A 17,616-nucleotide genomic window follows, 5' to 3' on the forward strand; every position below is an offset into this window, starting at 1 on the left:
TATAGGAGAAATGTAGTTCTCCAACCTTACAGCTTCGGAAAAAATGAGAAATAGCTTCATCGATTATTATAAATGCAAAATATATTCTTTAAACTAGAATTAGTCATTTGATGAGGTAAAGCAAAGATTTTAGGAAAAAATCACATTCCTGATTTTAGCCCAGTCCCCAGTAGGAATTGCTGAGAGCATGTTGCACAGCAACTTCTTCAGGCCCTCAGATCTATAAAAGAAAGAGCAAAAATATATAAATCACCATCAGCTTCTTTAGTTTAACTGCTGGATGAGAATGATGCTGAAAGGACTAGTTTTCCTTTTCGGAAGCTGTTTATAAAATACCGTCAGTAGGCCTCATTCTTTTTAACATAGGGATGCTCCAGAACTCATCTATTAATCTGCTTCCCAATGATACAAGCATATTGGTTTACGTAGGCCAAACCCACCTGGCCAGACTATCAGACCAGTTAGTCCACTCTTGGACAACTAACCCCTTGCAAATGTGTTAACTTGGATCTCTCCATACTTGGAAGGGCCTCAGTGAAACAAATCTCCAGTGTGCTCAGTTGTCTACTCACATAAGGTTCCAGAGAAATTATAGACCGTTTACATAAGTGAAAGCTGCCACCTGCAATTCTGTTTTGTGCCAGGGTTCAGTGTTTGAGACTTCAGTATCTGCACAAGCCCTTCAAGAGGCTTGTCCTGCATCCTGGGGGTGACAACAGTTGCTCAACTACAGCAGCTGTGCTGCTAAAGGGGAGGAACGTGGAAGAAGAGCACGACAGGTTCCCTTTCTCCTGTGTGACAGGGGCTGGGACATTTTCCTCATTTGCAGACTCCCAAACTTTCCTGAAATAAGAACAAAAATCTAGATGGAAACTACTTCTAGCCTCCTGGCTTCTCAAAACACTTCTCAGGAGGCTTTAATTTGGTAAATTATTTGGTAGTTTTCACTGCATTTCCCCTGACTAGCTTTTATTACTCTTGGCAACGAGCATGGATTTTTCCTTCTCCAACACTGAATTCTCTAAGCTGTATAATGTCTTTTCGTGAAGCCGTAAGATAAACTTCCTGCATATCCCTTTATCTCTCTCCTTATTCAAGATTAATAATAAAACCACATTTCCCTTTAATAAGAAATACATGACGTCCTAAGTGAGTTGTAGTGACCCTGAGTAAAATCCTTGAGCCATTAAAGACGATGAATTCTTTATTATGACTTTTGACCAATCAGAATTTCATATAATTGGCTTAAACTAGCCATTACTGTGAGCACTGTCAAAATCCTGCTTTTGTTGCGAGACTCGCTGTATCTACCCCCACCTCTGAATTGCATCTACTACCATTTTGTAATTTATGGCTAAAAGTAGTCAATCTTCAGTGCCCCATTGACAAGATGAAACACTAGTAGACATCTGCCATAGTTTTCTACGTTGCAATATTCTTTCATATGTTGTCCAGAATAGCTGGCCACAGACTTTCTAAAACAACAAAAACTAGCATTATCAAACAGTATTTGTAGTCACGGAGGACCAGCTTGTTACAGGCAGCAGAAGAGACAACAATGGGAAGCACACAGTTTAGTATGCATGGAGAAGATGTTTAGAGAAAGCAATAAAGCAGTTCAAAAGTGATAAGGAATGATCAGTTTAGCCCTGGAAGAGCAATTGTCTACATAGGAAAGGCTGGGGTTCTTTGCCTGGGTTGTGCTGTAGAGTGTAAAAGGCAAACTAACACAGTGAGAACAAACTTTTCAGGGTAAAAAACAGATCTGTGTTTCAGACAATTTATTGCGGACACTTCTAGCTAAACAAATTGTTAACTCCAGTGGTGTCCAGATTCTGTCATGCACGCTTTCTTTTGTGTATGCTTGTGTGTGGGTATAAATAACTATTTATCAAGTGTGGATTTCCTTGAATTGGTAAGGAGTGGATGGTAAAAGACAATTGGATAATTTTAGATTATGTTACAAATTCATTACAGATTCAGAAGTATAGCTATAGCGTTCCGCTTGGGTATATGGACACGATTCTTGAATGTATGAGTTAAAAACAAAAATACATTACTGAAGTGTTCTTAAAAGCTATTTAAATGTGGTAACTAAGAAAACCACCTAAGAAAATACCTAAGAAAACATTAAAATCCACATTGTAATCATCTGGGAATGATTATCAATATGTTTTTGTATCATAGTTCCGGAGATTTTTTCCAACTGTTTTTTCTATTATAAAAATCAACAAAGGTATTTCATAAATATTAAACACACTCCCTTCCCTTCTTGACTTTACCTTATGATAATAAAACTGGAGTCAAAGCTGATGTGTACATTTCAAGGAAAGTTATGATTTAAAGCAGAGAACATAGAACAAAGGTACTGAAAATCATTTATGATTGAAACTGTAGATTGAAATTTATGAAAATATCTCTCACTGAATATCATATCACAATTGCCTCGTAATACTGGGATGTGTATTCATAAGCTTTTTAATGTATGCAGCCAACCTCTTCTACTTTATTTTGTAACCACTGTACTGATTCTGCTTGGCAAAGTTGGTATGACTGATTAAAAAATGAAGAGGGAAGACATTTTACAGAACGTTGCATTTCTTATAAGAGCATTTTAACATCTAAAATAAAATATCAAAGTTTCACACAGCCAGAGTGATAAAAAAATGTGTAAGTTTAGCTGTGGATATATGTTTGCAATAGTTAGTGCTTGCACCTGAATGCATAGACAAAAACTGATGTATTAATGAATTTATATTTTTATCATTTGTGTTACAAATCTATGGGTTTTGAGACAAAATATGAGGGTGGGAGTTTATGGATTTAGAAAGATGATTAAACTGTAAGTCAACAGTTAAAAATGATATTGTTTTGGCATGGAAAAGGCAAATGCAGTTTGTCTTTGTGATGGTGTTGGCAAACCAACAGTGAAAGCAAAAGGTGCTTTTTCTTTGCCTTTCAATGAGGTGACTCATGCCATATTATAAAAAAGTATCTCAGTCTCTGTCCTCTGGCAGAATACAATCATTAAAAGGCTGTGTTATTGGGCTTGGGGTTTTTTCAAAATATGATTCCTATTAGTTTGGCATTGTCTCCTGTACCAGTTTTTGACATCAAGAATCCCACTGAAATGAAAGATTGCAACAGGCATGAAGCATTGATGATTGATCTTGCTGACAGTTGTGGTTAATAGTGGGAATATTTTGCACTGGAAATTATTGAACATTGAGAATACTATTATTCAATGTGCCTGTCTGAAGACAAAATACATTTTTAGACATTAAATTGCATAGTATATAATGGGAATAGCACCTCATTAATACAATCTAGTAAGTAAAACTTAGATTGTGAAGTGCCAAAAGAGTAGAGGGTGCTTATTCTTCTAAGCACTGCTTTTGTTTTGAGGTGAGTATTTGATGACAGGACAAATCAATACCTAATAAAAAACACCTGTGGAACTAAACCCTTATTACATAATTACATAATTATGCTGGTAGTATGGAAGTAAGGGAAATGCATAACTCTTTTCCAAAGCCAAACCACATTTAGATACCGAACTTTTCATCTTGTAGATGGTAAATACATCCCTGTACTATTGGGCAACATTTCAAAGTACTTTAACCTACACCCCAATGGCAGCACAATGAGTCTCATCCTTTATATGTGCTTTTCAAATCTGCTACTGTGTGACTCAAAGCTGCCTATATAATAGTCTATTACAGCAATGCTCTCTTCTGTTATGACAATAATTTTTGTCTTATTAAATAATCATTCAGCCTTTTAAACTACATTATAAAGTGTAAAAATATATTCTAAATAATTTTTATTGCCATAATGTTAATTATTGCCGCTAAAGGATAATGTCAGTGATTAACTGTATTTCTCCCAAATACATTTTACACTGATGAATATTTTTATTAAGATATGTCAAATTTATCTTAATTAAAAGCTGACTAGAAGTAAATGATAGGATGCAAGGTAGCAATCTAATCTAATTGTTCTTATTGTACAATAAATGAAGAAAGATAGAGTGAAAAGTTCATTGTTCAGTCTTAATGGAAATGGTTATATGAAGCAGAGCTTATGAAGACCTACCCAATATGGTTCAAAACATATTCCACTGACTAAAATTGTAGGCAGGGTGCATAACATTCTCATAGAGCTTCCAATAAAATTGTATCTGACAAGAAATATTTTATAATAAAGAGGAGACACACTGAACATACATAATGATGTTAAGGTCACAGTTTATTTGATTATAGATCCAGGATGCAATCCCTCAGTCCTTGTTCATGCAAAATTGTGTGTTCACTATTTGCTTTAGATTTTTTTCTCATTTGCCAGATTAAGCCAACAGGGTGATTCCAAAGGTATAGAATTAATTGTATGGTAGAAGCATTGCTAGAGTTCTGATACATTACACTTGGTGCAGACTGGTGTAGTTATTAATAAAAAGCTATCATGTATGATATATATTAACATTTTCAAAATCATCTTGTTTTTAAAAAAAAGTTAATTGATGAAATGTACATCAGACAATGAAAAATTAGATATTTCATTTGTTTTACTTTTTGTCTTTCCTAAATGAACTCAGAAGCTCTCATTCTCAGGTTGTAATTAACTTCCTTGAAAATACTCATTGGTGTTTCAGGAAGTTTCATAGCATCTTCTCATAAATCAGCATCATGCATCTGAATTAAAAACTGAATGTAAATTAGAAACATTTTTTATATTAATGATTGTGAGGCTAAACACACATTCAGAACTGATTAAACATTATTGTCTTACAGTGACTGACTGAGTTACAAGAGAAATGCCTCTTCATGCTCTAAGTTTATATGGGAAATTTTGTTTCCAGCGTGGAAGCTTTGGAGCTCTGGAATGCATTGCTATAGCTGTAATTACATTAACAAAAATTCTATCACCAATTTGCTAATGCTTTGAAGTTCTACTGGTAGCATAATTTCAGTTGAAGTCAGTATCTAGAAATTAATTTAAAGTAGTTTAAAAAGTGGTCTCAAGATAGCTATTGACAAAGCAGCTTGTAGCTTTTAACCTCAAACAGAAATTATATTTTAAAAATACAGTATTTCTTTTGACAGGGCTGATGATAGTAGTGTGGGCTTTTACTTGGATGATTACTTTTGTAAAGTGTATAACTTAAATGTTGAATTTGTCTTCCTTGTTGTATATTACAATCAAAGTGTGTTAAGTAGCCCTCTCCCAGGGTTAACTTAAGTCTGCTAGCTTTTAGCTCAGGAATTTAATCTAAATTATCAGATTTTTTTGAATAGTGTTAAAGTGCTTCCTGGATAGCTCATAGAAACCCCAGTAAAATGAGTTTTTGCATATTGGCAGTGAAGACTAAGGCTTTAAATGGAAACAAATTCCCAATACTTACTGACTACAGTCCCTTCCCTCTGTCATAGCACTGTAGTTTCTTGTGAACTAAGAACATCCTCCAATTAAGCTAGACATTTTATTCTCCCTCATTCTTCACTGTCTTGGAGCACTCCATCAGCAGTACTTCTTCACTTCTCCTTCTGTCACTGTGCTAAAACTATCTTTTTCTTGGCTGAAAACTTATTAGTATTGTCTATCTTTTCACTCGTAAAACATGGCTGGGGCTCTGTCTGTACAGCTCAGCTTTTCTGACTGTACTTTGTCCTTCCAAGTGAGGAGGCGAACAGACGAAATTTATGAAGAATATAGTCCAGTTCCTCTGGGCCAGACCCATGCATATAGCCAGGCCTAAAAAAAAAAGCATTTTACTGTATTCAAGCAACCAAGATACCAACAAGGCCAAACATACAGTTATTTGTGCAGTCCTTTGGATTTTGCAGCCCTCTGTCTGAACAAGGTTTTTAGTGATGTTTCAAGGCCCCTATCACCAGAAGCATATTGTTACAGTAATACCTGCACATTCTCAATGACCACCTCTTCAATATTATGCAATTCAGTGGCCAATAGGTACTGTCTAACTTAATTAGTTACCGTGTTTTATATACTTCAAGAGCTTTGCATTTCAAAGAATAGTACTTCTCTTTACTAAAGTTTCTTGATATGCCCGTATGTTTATTTCCAATAAGCAACAGTAGGAATTACGCTTAGGCAATGCAATACAATGAATCATCTGATATAAATATGTTTATGTATGTTAAACATAAAAACAATTAGTTTGCCAAGAACCACTGTATTCAACAACAAAAAGCATATTCACTAGGGATGAAAGAGACAGCAAAAAAATCTTGCAAATTCTAACTGTATTTCCACAGTGTCAAACTAGTGACAGTTTCTCTCACTGGAGATCAGAGGCTGCGCTTCTATTTACAGAAATGGGGGAAAGCACAGGAATACGCAATACAGAACGCTTATTCTAATATGTGAGAACTCCAAATAATACCCTCCTATTTAAATGCTTACTGTCTTAACACAGAAACAAAGAAATAACAAAAGTTAACTTATCATAAGGCACCAGTTACAGAAATGTCTTGGCTTTGTTTTCAGCATTAGCATTTGTAGTCAGTAAGTATCCAGGACAACTGACAACCAAATGCAGCAGCAAACACATTATTCCCTTGCATATATTTAAGAAGAGGAAAAAGTCATTTTAATCACATGTGCTGCAAATCCCTGGCCAGTATTAAAATTGGCCATTTGATACACTGCAACACCTTCTTCTTAGAGTGGTGTGTTTACAATTCACTTCTTTTTTTTTAATGTTAAATTCAAAACGGAGAAATAATCCATACATGTCAAACTAACTAAAAGCTAGCATTTTTCATCTTAAAACCTCTATAATCTAGAATTGGCTTCCCTTTAAAGTCACCTTTATCTTAGGAGTCTGCATAAATGCTTTAAATATACTAGTGCAAGGCTAGTTATTATTGAGGAGAGAGTAATGGAGCTTTTACTGATCATTAGGAAAAGTGACTGCAGATAGAACTAACTTAAGTACTTTTTTCATTCTGCTGTCATAGATTATGAATTAGAAATAATAGCAGTAATCACGTTTCAGAAATGAGGATGTAGTTACAAAGCCTCCCACTGCACCAATGTTATGATCCCAACAAGTTAAATAAATTGCTTACTTCTAACAAAAAGAAGAAAAAAGAAAATCTTGAATGCTGGTGCTTTCTTAAGATTCATGAAAGTCAGAGATGAACAAAACAACCCAGATTCTGCAGGATGGTTAGCATTTGGTTTTATATTTTTAATATAACTTTTAAATGTCCTCTCTTTTTTTAAATTTTATTTTATTTAACATTCCATGTTAGAAAACTTGGTAGATATCTGCTGCTTGTTTACAAAGCACCGCTACATTCTAATGTGTATGAATGAAGGGAAATAACAGAAAAGTAGTTCTAAGTAAAGCGCTTCCAGTAAAGTACTGGAAGAAAATTATGACAACTAACAACAGCTAAGGACAAAATAGCTTTTACTAAAAAGCATCTAGGCTGTCTGGATTCACATGGGCAAAGAAATGAAAAACGTTTTCCAAACTTCCAATATGTGTGTTCCTTTCTGAGTATCAGAAAAGAAGGGACAAGAAACTGAGTTAACCGCAAGACACTGAAAAGAGATCTCTACTTGTGGCCTTCCATTGTACTGGTAGTTTTGGCAAATAGCTGTGCTAGCTGCAGGCAACTTAGAAAATCTTTGTCCTCTGATAGCAAACAGTCCAGAAACAAAACCACACTCATTTTCAGTGTCAGAGATCATGCAAAGTTTGTCATTTTGACAGAGCTTCCCTTCATAAACACTTTCAGAATGGGTTGGCAGCATCAGCACAATGTTTTTCAAGAGGGCAGAAAGAGTAAATAAACATTCAAATTAGGACATTTTTAATGATGTTTGGCATTCAGTAGTTTTTCTTCAGTATTCTGAAAGACACAATACAGAAGGGGTACATAATGCCTAAGAAATTCCTCCTTGCCTCTTCATATTTATGGACCAATGTGAAAAGTACATGGCTCTCAAATTTTTAAGTCTCATTTTGAGATGGCTAGTAGATGGACAGTGGTTAACTTAGAAAAGAAAACTTAAAAAATGCATATCAAAGTGTCTGATGCTACAATTTTGCACCATTTCATTTTCTCTGTATAAGTAAAGCTCTGGAATAGAATTTCTATGAAAGCCGTAATTCACTCTGGTTTATTTGCTTGTAAAAATATCCAAAAAAGCCTGTCACTTTTCCAGCACCAGTAGTAGGTAATGCTGCACTGCCATAGTTTGTGCAAGTAGTGTTTCAGAACTTCACTATAAAATTTCAAATTGCTAAGATACTGGACTTGGAAAATTTGTTTTAATTTTTCGTTATGAAGTTTTTTTCTGCCCCATGAATGCACATGCTCTCAAGAGACTTTAATCATTTATGATGCTCTTGACTAATTCTAGTAGGTCATTTAGTGATGTTTTAGATAAGTTTATGAGGGAATATAATGGCAACAAATATAGAATAATGATCTACTTGCTATGAAGTAAATGTATGTAATACCAGTTACAGAATGCCTTGAGTAATTTCACCACTTGAAGGTCTGTACTGAACAAACTAAAATGATTGACTTAATCCATAAGGCTGATTAAAGACTGAAACAGTTACCGTTGTAGCTGCTTGCTTCTGAGGTTTCCTGTGGCAGGAATGCCTGAGCTGCATGTGAAGCAGCCTTGGGACTGCCCCTATTCATTACCCAATGGATTTACATAGCTCCAAAGCAGCAGTAGTGCTTCTATGTTGTAAATTGCAGTGGTGCAAGAGCACCACATATAATTCTTCCATCTGTACCAGAGGGCCAAATTCTGAGACAGAGGTGGTACAGGTGTCTGTGGTCATCATAAGCCAAGATCCTAAGGTATTATTAAACGTATCTTTTTTTTTTCTTCCTTGATGCAGTAACTATGTGGCTCTGAGTTGCATTTATATGCAAGAGTTTATGGAAGCAAGGCTTAAATCTGAATTTAAATCCAAGAAACAATGAGTTTAAAGATCTGCTGATTTATGCATATATTGTAGCATACAAAGAGTTTTAAGCAAAATACCTGTGTGATGATTACAAAAATCTAGATATAATCAGTGCAGTAATAATCTATTTTGTCTCCTTTGTTAACTAGGATTTCGAGTAAACATTATACATATAAGAGAAAATAAGGATTGCACCCTAACTTCATTACCATTTGGCATCTTTCTTTTTGAAAACATGGTCACAGAGATCAGCAAAGGGCTTACACACAGAGCAAAGAGAGATATAGTGCATATTCCCATCCTCCTCACACCTTCAGGAGTTCACCACCTCAGCTCCAGGGGGCTAGGGCACCTTTGATTGAGAGAGAAGCATAAGTTCCCCTCCAGAAGTGGTGTTTTTTTATACAATTAGGGATGTAATGCTGCAGTATGTATGTATTTTCCCCTCTGCAGTGTAGAACTGCACAGGCCCATGTGGAAGTACTTTGCTGGAGAGCAGCGCAGGCAGATTAGATGTCACACTTCACTATATGTGGTATCTTTATTAGAGGTCACAGCTTTAATTCTCTCCTATTACTCTGTAACCATGTGCATAAGAAATCACAGTCAGCTTCTACCACAAAACAAGTATCAGTAGTGAATGCAGCATATGAATCTGCTCTTTCTCCACCCTTCCCCCAAAAGAAAGCAGTAAAATCTCACAGTAACTGCCCAGTATAGTCCAAATAAAACTCATTCTTTTCTAAATATAAGCAAATTTTATGCTTTTTATAGTTACAGAAAATAAGGATAAGACTAGTGCATATACTTCAACTGTTTCAAAACACAAATACCAATGTAGTAAAAGTATATTTGCAGTAAAATGCACATCTATCTTGATCTACAGCACAGAATAAAGCCATCCACTGCCTAACAGTCTAAACCTTCCCGAATGATATCCTTTTATTTTATAAATATATTGAAGTTGAATTTATAAAAATATTATGTATAATTTGTATGCCTGTATACATATATATATTTAAGATATAGATGAATGTAAAATAAAAATATATATCCAAATTCAAATTGCAGTGGAACTGTTCATCACAAAAGCAAAATGTATTTGAGCATGAGAAAGATCAGTACTGTGGTCTAATACAAGACTGAGAAATAAGTTGACTAGGACTTCAGAACAACTTGAAATGTCACCATATTTCCTCTGAAGCTCCAAAGTGCACTTGCCTTCAATAATATAAACATGTAACAGCAGATACAGAATAAAAATATTATTTAAAACTTAAAATAATAATCTTCCTCTCACCTTCCCCTTAGAGAGAAAAAAAATGAGAAAGTGAAAACCACATACAACTTTATGCTCTTCACGAAAGTATTTAACAATTTTGCTTGTGGAGATGATATAACAGCCTAATGAGACTGCTTTCTTATTGGTTGATACAGACCTATGAAACATCTTGTTAAATCTTGCTGTAAGCTTAACTATTTGTATTTTGGTATAACAAAACATAAAATAAGGCATAGCCTGATAAGCTGAGCAAAAATACCAGATAGAATGAGACAAAGATACAAAACCAGTATTAGTCAACCAAGACAACTAATTAAAAATAAATATATCATCTAATTTTTCTATTCAAAATGGCTTTATCTTTGTATTGCACTGTTTGCACTAGGAAATCCTAAAGATTTCTGATTTTGAAATAAAGAACATTTCTAATTTGCAAGAACCCATGTACTGTCAGTCCTCATTTGAAAACCAGCAATATTTGTTTCATAATGCTCATTTTAGTACCAGCATTCCAGATATTGATAAAGTTATAATGCAACTTACGTAAATTGTTTGGAGGAGGTCTGGTCTCCATGTTTTCGTAATGTTGCACATGTACTACAATGTTTAGATCTCTTTCCATATGATCTGTTGTACAAGGACCTTGAGGTCGCATAACATCAGCAAGAGCCCTGAAAACCAAACAAAACCAGAACCAGAATGAACCACTTGTAAAATTTGTAAGGCATTACCAATATATGCCAAGATTATTTTTTTTTTAGTTTGAGATGCAGTCCATCATAATGTCTGCTGGAGAAATCAGCTCCATTTACAGCATAATCAGGGAATCAGATTCATTGTGAGACTTCGCACCTAAGGCTCACTTTATGTTGTCTTAGACAGTGTGCTAGCAGTAATACACAGAAACACATTAAGTTCTTTAGCTGTCTTGGCTCTGTAGAAGCATAATTTAAGCTTGTTGAGAGCTTGTAGAGTTCTGCCATTGCATGTGCTCAGCAACATTGCCAGTTTGGTTAAACTGAGCACCTCAGCACCTAGCCCCTCTCTATAGCTTTCACAGTCTAGTTATTTTCATACCTAGATTACCAGCAGGGCCTATCAAAATAAATTCTCACACGTGCATTTGCACAGAGTACAACACAGTGCAGTGGTCTTGGCCATTTTCATTAAAAAATGTCACCAAAGTTGAAAGGTCACCTGATTTTCATGTGCAAACCCAGAAGGCATAACATTCTCCATGATCAGGGATTTAAGCTTTTCCCATCAAGAAGGGGAGAACAAAAATGTCTTTTCTAACTTCTGTGAGTGTCCTAGTCATTAAGATGGAGCAAAGCTTCCACAGGAACACTCCTTGCTGCTTTGAAGCCAGTTCAGACACAGGATGAAAGCTTTATGCTAGCAAAGAGGGAGTAAGCAAAAGGATTCCTCCAGGCCAGGCCCAACCTGATGCTGGTAATGGACTTTTTCTGCAGAGCTGCAGGCAGTAACTGTACCTGAAAAAGAGACAGATTCATCCCACTCTGTATTTTCTAAGGACTAGTTTCACTGCCGAGTGTCCTGCTGAGTATAAGTCCATTCTCAGGCATACAGATAAGCACGCACCCCTGTATCCAGAGGTAGTGGATCCAGAGTCAGTGACTAAGTTTTAAGCTCTGAAACTCTCAGCATGGCAACATCTAACTCTGTCTGTGATTCTGGGATATGGAGTTTTACCATTGACTTCTGTAGGAGCAGGATTAGTCCTTCGGTATATATGCCATATAGCTAGCTACCTGCTGAACTACTGTGCCACACAAAATAATTGGCCCACCTGCAGAAGCTGTTGCCTTAGGCAAAGGAAAGCTATGGTATGTGTTACTAGTATCTTCAGGGTTCAACACATCACTGACCGTTACTTGGCTCCTTTTTCTTTTACTAGTTTTAACTTTTAGATCCCTTGAGCTTTTTTTTTTTTTTTTTTTTTTAAGGGAATGGATGCATTTTCTGGGCACTGTGCCCAGTTGAGTTTAATTTTCTACAAAATTATATACAGTGTCCCAGATACTGCATCAAGAAAGACTAGCTTATAAACCAATAAATAAAGAAAAATAAGCACATTCACTGGTGAAACCTATGGCAAGTGACATCTAGCTCCTCCACTGTGACACGATGATTTCTTGATCAAGAAGCGCTGCACTTTTAAATATTAAAATGAAGCTTCATTTAAGTTACAGACAGAGAGGAATTCTGAGCTGGATCTTGCTTTCACATTGCAGGAGCATTGCTTTGGTACACAGCTGAATGATACTGATGTTTCATTGTGTTTATGGCTAGCATTATGTTATTAAAATATTAGTTACAGTTGTGATCAACATGTTACAGAATACTGTTGATACTGTAAAAGGTCAGAAGACAGTAACCAAATGATTAATGGTGTCAGAGCAATGCTCCCATTTGAAGCAATGCTTATACAGCAGAAATAGCAGAGCTGGCCTACATAGCAGAATAATAAAAATTCAATAGAAGAGACCTCACAAAGGTATGTAGAAAATGATGCAAAAGTAAAGCATTATGTTGCAAAACAGAGTTTAAAATAAGTGGGCATCCAAACCTTGAATATCTAGTCAATTTATGCAAATATGTCTCTATATAAAGGAAATTATTGACATCAATATTATTCCTAACTCCAGGGGCAGGTGGACACATTTCTGGGAAGGGAAGAAAAGCAAATGAAAGTTCCTAACTTCAATGTGGGAGTTAAAACTGTGAGATCTCATAATACACAGATTAGTGTATTTCCCAACTTTGTAAGAATGGTTTTTCAGAAATGCTTTCCTCATTGCCCTTAATCTGATGGTAAATATTGTCCACTGTAGACTTTAAATAACACCCCATATGACAGCAGATTAACTACTGCCTGTCTGTGAAAATGCCAACTAAGTTTTCTACCATTTTAGGGTGGCTTTTTTCAAAGCAGTTTTAAGGGATTAACTGTCCAACTCCCACTATATTAAGAAAAAAGGAACTACTCACCATCAAGTTCTATTTTTAGCAGCACCTATGTTTATATTGTGTTAGCCAAAGTTGTACAATGTTCTCAGGGCAGAATAGCTCGTATAACAAAGAACTTGTCCTTATCTTCCACTGATGTCAGGGAGAGTTAAAAATGTGTAGCAGTTGTATCACTGAAGTACAAAAGAAATGTTGTACCTGCATTTTGTTCTGTTAGGTATTTGCCCATATAATGAAATGGATAAAGGGAGGTTTGTGCCCCAGAACGTGACAAAATCCTTGAACACGTTTGCTTTGAAAAATTTCACACAGGCCAAAAGACTGATAAGTGAGATGCATTTGTCTCACCTGAGTATCATCATATAGATTTTGTTCATTATCTGAAGAAATTGTTAGAGTGGGTCCCATTGAAAAATTATATATACGTAGAGGGTCTTTATCGACACCTTTGCTATATTGAATGATTTTTTTAAAGAAATGCAAAATACAAGATAACAAGATAAGATTCTAATCAGGTAGTGATATCATTAAGTCCCCTGTATTGATACGGACTGCAGTGTTACAAAACTTACCTACATAGGGGTTCATGGCCCAGAACTACCCAAGTATGACAAAACTTCAGCTTTTCTCTTGCCATAAGATTTTTCTCTTTGAATATGTAATACTATTTTCAGGTGTTATAAAGCATGTGGAGCCAGGCATTTCGCTTATAGGTACAAGCTTGAAGAAGCTGAAACATAGGTTATTTCATGAAAGGTCACTTGTCATTTTCTGCCTCCAAAACTGGGTCAAAACCCATAAGGGAAATAATTTCATACATAGAATTCAGGATTTTGGCAAGCCAGACTATTTTTGGCCCCAGGTACATGCCTTTTGAATGATGAACAAAAGACTTAACTCATGAGCTCAGCACATTGTGAAGGAAGAAAGAAGAGCTCAGACAGTTCACAATATTGTGGAAGTCTGCTAACATACTGTCAGAAGCACTGCTTCAAAAGAACAGGAGCTATAGTGTACAAGCATGATTGTAAATATTGTCCTTTCAGTTCTTGGTTTGTTCGCACATTCTCCACAAGGATCAGGGAAGAAGGAAAAGGTGCAGTTTTATTTACAGAAAAATCTCCTCCATTAAACAGAAGTATAGCTTTTCACTTTTCTACTCATTTTCAAGAGAGGATTCTCCACTTTAACTGATGGAGCCTGGAATTCCCATTGATGTAGTCTTAAGCAGCAAGACCATGCTGCCCTCATATGCCTAACAGAACTTCTAGATCTGCTTCAGGAGGCAGATCAATTCCGTTTCCTTTTAGGCACAATACTGCCACATGCATTCCTTTTGCCATATCTGATAACATACGCCATCTAATTCCCTTATTCTCTTAGAAAGCAGAAGGGTAAAGGAAGAGTTACTCTGTTTGGATACTACTATTACTGCTTAGTTCTTGGACACTGTTGCTGAAGGAAATATTTATCTCCTTTTAATGTCAAGTATCAAATTTTAAAATGAGGAGAATGATATAAACAAAACTTTATCCTAACGATGTCTAAAGCAAAATATGCCATGTAGAGTTAATACTGTACTCCGCTCTCCGTTTCCATCTTCCAGATTTACAGTTCCATGCCAACAGTAAGAGTGTTTTACTGAAAAGCACTGATCTAACAAGAAAGAAAATGTCAACAGTGCCACACTTGGCCTTTTTTCTCAAAACAAAAGGAAGTAACAAGCTCTCTAAAAAAGGACAAATTTTGACTCTTTTTTCTTAAAAGGACTTGTCCAATAGAGATTTTTTCTCATGGATTGTTTTCACTAAGTAAATACATTTCCTTAATGCTTTTTCATTGTCAAATATTTAGGAAAATTCAGTGAAATTAATGGAGCATTGTTGGTTTGTTTTGGTATAGCAGTAAACAAAATGTAAGGAAAGGTGAGAGCATAGAAAGTACACTCACCAAGACCGAGAAGTTTCCTTTATTAACATTGTACCACTTTTACACACACCAGTGTCTTACTTCAGCAGCAGATCCACTGGCTGCAAGATTAAATAGTGCAAGAAACTAGTGAGTGTGACACAGTTTTGCTTCCTATTTATAAGTCATGTTCTTATTCCCATGTGTCAGGCCTCTGTTCATATTTTAAAATACTATTAGTAAATCAAAAATGGAAAGGTATAACTTACACCAGTTGTATTCTGTTCACTTTTATAAAAAAATCAGCCCTCATTAAAAAGATTAGTTTACATTATGCATTGTCTGTTTTGATAAGCAGCATCATCCCTTCCATAGGTGAATTTGTTCATAGGAATGAAGAGGATTCAAGTGTTTCATGTAGCCGTTGGCTAGGAAAGGGAAAGGAGACAATCTTAGCTAAGGAAATAGATGACAAATCAGCCTCCATGTGTTTCTTGCTGCCAGCCAAAATGGAGTAACACTTAGCACTTCTGGTTTGGCCTACCGAACACTCTCAATGCATTATATTTCTGCTTATTAATAAGGTTCTGTACAGGAAAAATAACCATAAGAAGTGTTCTTTCTTGTTTTGATTTTTTGACATTATAGTGATGAGTGTTACAAAAGAGGATGAATATAGGCTACATATTATTTTAATTGTTGGGACTGTTAACGGTTTAAACAGATGAATTATTTATTTCTTAAGCATTGCAGCCTTTTTTCAGAACATTAGTAGTGTAAAATGAGCTAGGATGGAATATTTTAGTTAAACACACATTCGAGGACAAAAAGGTTACTTCAATTCCTCACTCAATGAACAGATTTTTAGATTGCCGAAGGGATTTACACACATCAAATTCCTTTTCAAATTAACGGTAAGCCCACCCCACAGCTGTAATAGGAGTGTGAGAACTTTTTTTTTTTAAAAAAAAAGCTATAGTGCTGCTTTTTCAGAACATGACTAGCTATTATGTGTACTGAGTGGGTGACTGTTTTTCCATGTGATCATGACTTTCCAAGTTTCTATATAATCCTGACTTGAACATTTTCATGGCAAGAAAAGTACAAGATCTCAGACACTGTTAAGTAATCAGGGTAACAGACGACCTCTTCTAAGAACCACTTCAGAAACCTAATCTTTATGCATACATGACTGAAGGATTTCAGAATGATTTTCCAATCCCCTATAATTCTGTTTCCATAAACTAAGACAGAATATCCTTTCAGAATACTTCACACCTGTACTTTAGATAGGTCCTATTTCTACTAGTAGAAATATTTGCTATTTAAGCCATATATAAGCAGGGAAGGCTACAACTTCACTCTGTTCTGGTTTTTTGTAACTGTTATGAGCCCTGCCTTTTTGCCTGCATGAAGACACTAGAGAAAGGGGCTGAAGCAAGGGAGAGCTTTCTCCAAACAAGGTCTGTAGTTTAAGAGTAAGATTTTTAAAAAGAAATTGGGACCCATATATTCTTTTTCTCAGTTCAGTAGTTGAGAATATTCAAAATGTCTAAAGAATTTATACCTTGCTCAACAAAAAACATCTTTGCAGAAGTGTCACTGACACACCACGTTGACTAAAATTCTGCAATGTGCTTTGTTCCTCGGTAGTAAAAGCATAACCATATAATCCAGTTTATAAATAGCAAGTAATTGCTAGTGAACTGGTGATGCATTTGCTGGAGTATTTTTGTGGCTTTCTCTGTTCATTTCAGGATAAGCAGTTAATTGAAAAGTCATGCAGAAACTTCAGTAAAAAATAAGGTGTTGAGTTGATCTCTTGGACTATCTTTCAAAGGATGACTTTTCATCTAAGCTTCAAAGATTGTAAACTACACCATGACCAGTTAGGGCAAGAGGAAGCTTTCTGCCACACTGCATGTCCAGTAGAAGGTATCCTTTTAATTGCAGTTCATCACTGAAGTTGACTAATATGCTGGAACCTATTTAGATTCTTTAATGGAGCTATTTGCCTTTTTTAATGCCTTTCCCCCATCTGCTTTACTTTCATGTGCCTGGGATTAGCATAAAGAATCAGACAGACTGCAAACTTGACAAATGTGTTATGCCTTGATTTTGAACTGCTGTGACAATCTGGGTTCGGAATATGTTGTTAAAGCCATTGGGCTCTGTCCTGAGTTGCCCACCTGCCTATCAACCACTAGGCAGCCAGCATCTGGAGTAGATGGTACACAGCATGCCTAACTCTAGGTGGGGGAGGTTCTCTTTGATATAACTCAGCCATTACACTCTGGATACAGACTATAACACACACATATACGGGTGAGACAAGACTTTCATATTCCATTTTTTACCTCTCAACAGTAACTGACAAAAATGTTAAGAAATTCTACAGTAGCTTTTCCTTTTTGTGTCTCCCTCTTCCCTTCCACCCTGGCTCATTTTCACAGCTTAGAAATTTTACAAATAG

At 35.8% G+C, this 17,616-nt stretch overlaps 1 protein-coding gene and 1 long non-coding RNA gene across 5 annotated transcripts in view; one reads left to right on the forward strand and one right to left on the reverse strand.

Annotated features, from left to right (window-relative positions):
- Positions 1-17,616, reverse strand: part of SHISA9 (shisa family member 9) — a 196,552-nt gene that overhangs the window by 176,326 nt on the left and 2,610 nt on the right. For all 4 annotated transcript variants that reach the window (XM_063344910.1, XM_063344912.1, XM_063344911.1 and 1 more), the window contains one exon: positions 10,788-10,915. In XM_063344910.1, coding sequence (XP_063200980.1) covers positions 10,788-10,915 — 128 coding nt within the window. The remainder of the gene's footprint in view (positions 1-10,787; positions 10,916-17,616) is intronic.
- Positions 1-17,616, forward strand: part of LOC134520021 (uncharacterized) — a 54,690-nt gene that overhangs the window by 16,160 nt on the left and 20,914 nt on the right. The gene's annotated exons all lie outside the window — the stretch shown is intronic.

The sequence above is a fragment of the Chroicocephalus ridibundus genome, chromosome 8, assembly GCF_963924245.1.
Source record: "Chroicocephalus ridibundus chromosome 8, bChrRid1.1, whole genome shotgun sequence".
NCBI lineage: Eukaryota > Metazoa > Chordata > Aves > Charadriiformes > Laridae > Chroicocephalus > Chroicocephalus ridibundus.